At 42.5% G+C, this 6,595-nt stretch overlaps 1 protein-coding gene across 1 annotated transcript in view; it reads right to left on the minus strand.

Annotated features, from left to right (window-relative positions):
- Positions 1-384: 384 nt before the first annotated feature.
- Positions 385-6,595, minus strand: part of STX2 (syntaxin 2) — a 41,769-nt gene continuing 35,558 nt past the window's right edge. The window contains exons 10-11 of the mRNA XM_012558026.2: positions 5,400-5,524; positions 385-800 (exon numbers count right to left, since the gene is read on the minus strand). Of these exons, the coding sequence (XP_012413480.1) occupies positions 5,444-5,524 (81 nt within the window). The 3' untranslated portion in view covers positions 385-800; positions 5,400-5,443. The remainder of the gene's footprint in view (positions 801-5,399; positions 5,525-6,595) is intronic.

Here is a 6,595-nt window from a genome sequence, read left to right on the forward strand (position 1 = left end):
AAATCAATATTAACAGAAGGCACCTGAAAGGCTTTTGGGATGCTTTGCAACCACTGTTTTTTATGACAATGGCAAACTTCGTAAACAACTGTACGAAGATGGCTCTATCCTGTTTCATTTAAAAGGCAGCATTTAGCATATAAAATGGGGTAAATTAAGATGTTAATATATTAAGCAATTAATTTATAAACATTTAAAATCATAGATATCTCACAAAACAGCGTCTGTGATAATAAAAATTATTTTTGCAAACAAGGAATAAACACGACTTAAAAATAGTACAAAATGTCTCTTAGTTAGCTTGTCAGCTGGGAGAAGGGGAAGAAGTCAAGTCTTACACTTGAAGTCCAATGGCTTCGTAACATAAAGTACTCCTAATTAAACTTCACATAAAATTTTAACACTGAAATATAAAAAAATTGAAATTTTCAATGATTCCTTACTGTAAGGCCACTGAAACTAGTATCACATTGTTAAATTTTCGCGGTATGTTCAGTAGAATCCAAGGATGCTGGGTTAACTCATCCCATACATTCTGCCTCCAGCATCTGCACTGAGCAAAAACCTTGTTGTGCTTTGTCCTTGGAGTCACTAACAAAAAAATCAGCACGCAGTGCCATGCATCACAACGCCTAGGGTTCACTCATGAAATGATGGGATGCTGACTTTGCTGCAGATGTGGTCTGAGTCTCCAAGGATAAACAGCTCTTGGGATAGGGTTGCTATGACAATGTTGTTGCTAGGATAATTCCAAGGATCACAAGCAAAATAATTACACAAATAATAATGAACAGCATTTTCTGCAAGATAAAGAAAAACATTAATTCATTTTGCAATGCATCAAAGGACAGAAATCACCAGGGCCATTTCCTAACAAAATCCTCCTGGAATTTGAGATCGTTTCAAATCTAAGCCCATTATCAAGGCAGAAGCCCTGATGGCCAGAAGAGGGAGGGGTGAAAACAGTTACAAACTTCACTTATTAAAACTATGTGCTCCTGGAGGGAGCAGGCAAGGTCCACTTGCAACATGTGGGTGCTTAATAAACACTTTCTCTGCATCATAAGAAGGAGCCCTGGTGGCCCAATGGTTTGAACCCTCAGCTGCTAACCAAAAAGTTGGCGGTTCAAGTCCACCAGCGGCACCGCAGGAAAAAAACCTGGCAATCTGCTCCCGTAAAGATTACAGCCCAGGAAACCCTACGGGGCAGTTCTGCTCTGTCCTTTAGGGTCACTAAGAGTTGGAATTGAGTTGACGGCACACAACAATAACACAGACCACAACAAAATTCCAAAAACGCTGCTTCTCAGCTACATTGTATCTCTTTTAAAAAAACTCTTAATGAAATTATTTCTCATTTGCTGAAAAATTGTTCATATTTCTTTTTTTTTGCATTTGTGGGCGATACACTCTGTCAGAAGTCAACGAGATGTTAAGCTGAGTATTCCTCGCATCCATGGCCTAAGTCGGCCACTGCACACGGAGCTTTACATACACGAACAAGCATCGTCGCACAATCAAGGCCAAACAACCTACACGTCTGTCCGGGGAGCATACCCGGGGGAGAAGGGAAAGCTCACCACGCTGGGTGGCTCTGGGTCTCTCTTTAAAAGGCAGAGCTTCATCATTTTTAGTTACAGTTAACAAAAATACGCCACACTTTTATCTAAGAAATCACAGCTGTTGCACCTGGACAGTTCTAAATTAATATTAACACGCCAAGAGTGATTTGCTCAGACCTGCAGGGCTGCCTTCACGATACCAAAACGAACAAAAAACCAAACCCATTGTCATCGAGTCAATTCCAACGCATAGTGACCCTACAGGACACAGCAGAACTACCCCATAGGGTTTCCAAGGAGGGCCTGTGGATTTGAACTGCTGACCTTTTGGTTAGCAGCCGAGCTCTTAACCACTGCACCACAGGGGCTCCTTCAGGTACCACCTCCCTACAAGCCCACCTTCCTTAGTATCAGTAGGTACTTCCCTGGACAATGAGGACTGCACCCTCCTTTTCTAGCATCTTCTCTACATGCTTTTCCATGAACTTCTCTTAGCACCTTTTCAGAAAGGCCCCTTCCTCTTCCCTCCCTCAGGTACAGAACTAAGCGTGTCCCCTAGTGTCATGGATTGAATTGCGGCCCCCAAAAACTGTGTGTAGCAACTTGGTTAGGTCATGATTCCCAGTATTGTATGGTTGTGTAATCTGATGTGATTTCCTTACGCGCTGTAAATGCTATTACTATGATGTAACAAAATGGATTAGCAGCAGTTATACTGATGACATCTTAAGATTAGACAGTGTCTTAAGCCAATCTCTTTTGAGATATAAAAGAGAGAAGCAAGCAGAGAGACATGGGAACCTCACACTACCAAGAAAGCAGTGCCGGGAGCAGAGCGTGTCCTTTGGACCTGAGGTTCCTGCGCTGAGATACTCCCAGACCAAGGGAAGACTGATGCATCACAAGGACCTTCCTCCAGAGCTGACAGAGAGAGAGGGCCTTCTCCTGGAGCTGATGCCCTGAATTTGGTCTTGTAGCCTACTGGACTCTGGGAGAATAAACTTCTCTTTGTTAAAGCCATCCACTTGTGGTATCTCTGTTAGAGCAGCACGAGATGACTAAGACACCTAGTAAGCATGTGCTCATCCCCCACCTCTGTGGGGTCCCTGGGAGCTGTACTCGTGGGATCGGGGCAGTCTCCAGCCCCTAGTTTCTGGCACTTCCCTGCGTGTGGACGTGTGGGCCACATCTAGCTTCAGTTCTCCTCTTTCGAATTCCATCATACCTGAGGCCCCGTGCCCTAAATGCATATATTTAACAACCGTCCTACCTATCCAGACAACAGCTCAAGCCCAATGTGGGCAGTCCTCGGCTACCAGCGAGATCTGTTCCTGAGTGTGTCTTAAGAATTTGTAGGTAAGTTGGAACAGGTGCACGTCGTTCTTATTCAGAATTACTTTAGGGCAGGAAAGCAGTCCTGGTGGTGCAGTGGTTAAGGACTTGGCTGCTAACTGAAAAGTCTGCAGTTCAAACCCACCAGCCGCTCCAAGGGAGGAAGATGTGGCAGTCTGCTTCTGTCAAGATTTACAGCCTTGGAAACCCTATGGGGAAGTTCTACTCTGTCCTATAGGGTCGCTATGTGGAATCGACTCGATGGCAACAGGTTTTTGGTTTGGGTTTAGTGCAAGACAAGGCCCAAAGCCTTGTCAATGATTTTAAAAGCTGCACATGAAGCAAGTGAAGGTGATTATGATGAAGAATTTGTTGTGAGTAGGGCTTAGTTGAATCTTTTCAAAGTGAGGACAAATTTACACCATACTAAAGTGCAAGGTGAAACTGTTCCTCAGTCAGACATTGGTAACCTGGGGACTGCCTGTACTTGGGATTCTCCTTAGGGGAGGAGCACACCCCTGGGAGCCAGCCCAGTTGTTAGTTCAAATTATGGTCCTGGCATCTACTCTACATTAAAGCACGGGCAGGCTGCTCCCTCACTGTCTCCGTATATGTGAAATGGAGCACCCCAGCCACGTGGCCGGGGCATGAGATCAGGATCCCCTCTACAGAGTGCAGACAGCACGCTACCTAGCCTACAGGAAGGCATTCAACAAGTATTTGCTGAAGGATGAAAGAAAAAAGTAATTTTGGGGGGAACAGTTTTCTAAAAGATGTCAAACACTGCCTTGTGGACAAAAATAACTGTGGAGTTTGCACTCTCATCAGTTTGCATCAACAAGGATCGTTTTATACTCGTTTGTGTTTGCATGCCCATGGGGACAACGGCCAGCCAGGCTGAAGGCACAGAGATGGACAGGCCTTCTCGGATTCCAAGTCAATACCCAACAGCATTCATGAAAAGCTGCTCATTTCCCTGGATTCAAGCCAAAAACTGTAATTTTATCTCTAGTATAACGACATTCAGCATTATGGCTACTAGGAAACATTAAGAAAATACACATTTTACCAAAAACTATAAAAACATTAAAAGTACCACTATAGTGATGAGGAAATATCATATACATGTACCTTTTCTTTTTCAGCAGAGCTAATAGGAAGATGCTAGGACACAGCCATAAACACTTTGCCTACTGAAAATACAGGGCCCCAGGAGTTCTTCCATCTGCCTGGAGAATGGAATGTTACCCAGCACAACACCCCAGAGCTTACTGCTGACCTGATCTCAAGTGCAACCTTGCGGCCTGAATCACGTCAGAACACAGCCAAACGCCAAAGTTCCTCACCTCCTGACTGTGGGCCCTAAGCGTAGCAGACACTCACATTAAGAAATACATTTTAAGACTGAAAAGCAGTAGTGACATTTGACTGTACACGTGACTCCTTTACACCATAATATTTCTTTCAAGTGCCAGGTGACTATGAAGTTGGCAGTCACTTTCATGATAAAACGATGAATTCTTCAGGGACTCCTTGTCACAACCTAGAGATGCTGAGATGGGCGTTTCACAGTGTTATCTCAGCGATGATGCCAAACAAACACTCCTAAATTTAACACGCCAGCCAGCACTTTAACTTACTGCAGAAGGGTTAATGCAAAAAGGATGCATTATTAACGCATAATAGAGCCAGAGAAAATACTCAAATCCATGCAAGTCTGGAAAAGGGTGATACGAATATACTGAACAAAAAGTGATATTTTAAATTAATTAGTTAAATATCTATATTCAGAATCCTTGAATTAAGAATTAATAGGCATCCTAACTAAATAAATGCATAGTTTCCATTTTAATAAGCAAACATTTCCAAACAAAATAGATACTACCAAATAGAAACAAATTAGACAATTTTAATTTCACTGAATGTTTTTCATAGCTTTAGCTCTATTCCCTCTAGTTTACAGTAAAATGATGAGTGAATATGTATTTTTACTTTTTATTTCATTTTTATATTATTTTATTTTTTGAACATTTTACAAAGTCACTTTCAGTAGTTTCAATTATTCTGAAAGATAAAATTTAAGAGATATACTGAAAAATAAATGTTAGTTTTTTTAATTAAGTATTAATCATCATTGATATGGTTATTCCCTTTAATTATAAGGGAATTTAATTATACAGAGAGAGAGAGAGTGAGACAAATGGTCTTTCAAGATTAAAATCAAAAGCCTGAAAAAACTAAGGAGCTAGTATTGCCTGCCACACTATCACACTGAGGCAAAGTAAGTAAACCTAGAAGCTTTAAAAGAAAACCACAGAAAAGAAGGTCTCTTCCTGCCCTACCTGCGTGTTCCGAGACTAGAACGCAGGTACACAGGCACCACTAGAGGGTGCCACCCGCACCACGCAGAGGGGGCAGCCAATCTTTTATTATTAAGTCAATTAACAGGCTTGAGCCTGGCTAGTTAGGAGCGTTAATGAGTAAATGAGCTGATTAGTTACTTACTGCCGCGCTGGCAGAGGGCATGCACTTTGTTGTCATCCGCATCATCACTTGCCAACTGACAAACCAATAATTAGGGCAATCACGGCCACCAGAACCACTGACACAGCAACAATTATCCACTTTTTCTGTCAAAGAAAAGTAAGCTGATTATATCATGCTTTATCCCATCTTGCTACCTTCAAAGACATCATCCATTTAAAATAAAGTGACTCAGCAGGACTCATTTTTTAATGTCTATGTCACGGGACTTCTGCTTAACCCTGTGGGACAATTTTTGGTTCTCAAAAAGAAATGACTTAATTTAAGCAGGTCAGAACTGCTGTATCACTCTCAGAATTTAGGTTTCTTCAATGGGGGGCACAGTCACATTATTTGCATAAACTACTGATGGAATGAGACATATAACAATTTTTTTCATGTATGTAGAGCTATGTAGCCAGCTCATTAAACTAAGAAAACAGTTATATTTAATGAGTCCTGTGTTCTTGTAAACCCAGCCTTTGGTTGCTTGCTTATTTGCCGATGGCAGTTAAGCCCCTCACTGCCCCCACCTCAGCAGACTGAACACATTCCTCCACACAGCCTGAGGGAATAAAAACAGGACAGCAGGCCAGGGGACAGCCAACATCTAGAACAGAAGCAGCAGTGAAGCATCTAGACATCTAATTGGGAAGTTAGGGGCTATGTACATCAGTTTTTATGACTCATGAAAACAGACACCATACTTTTTACCACTTTCCACTCTGAGTAATGTACGGACCCCAAGCCTACTAGGCAGAATAGAAATGGAAAGTTATCATGCCCACAGTCTTTGATCTTTATAAACCCAGGGAGCTTTTCACTAAGTGGTCGCTAAGTCGGCATGCTGTTTCGGTCATGCAAAAGAAGAAAGGAAGCACCTTTTAATGAGGGTCAGCTCTGTGCCTGGAACTAAAGCAAGCACTTCAGAGCATACTGCATCACCTCAGCTTACTTCACAATGCACCTCATCACCTCAGCTTACTTCACAGTGCACCGCATCACCTCAGCTTACTTCACAGTGCACCGCATCACCTCAGCTTACGTCACAGTGCACCGCATCACCTCAGCTTACGTCACAGTGCACCGCATCACCTCAGCTTACGTCACAGTGTACCGCATCACCACACCTTACTTCAAAGTGTACCGCATCACCTCAGCTTACTTCACAGTGTACC

Source organism: Trichechus manatus, unplaced genomic scaffold, assembly GCF_000243295.1.
Source record: "Trichechus manatus latirostris isolate Lorelei unplaced genomic scaffold, TriManLat1.0 scaffold00131, whole genome shotgun sequence".
Lineage (NCBI taxonomy): Eukaryota > Metazoa > Chordata > Mammalia > Sirenia > Trichechidae > Trichechus > Trichechus manatus.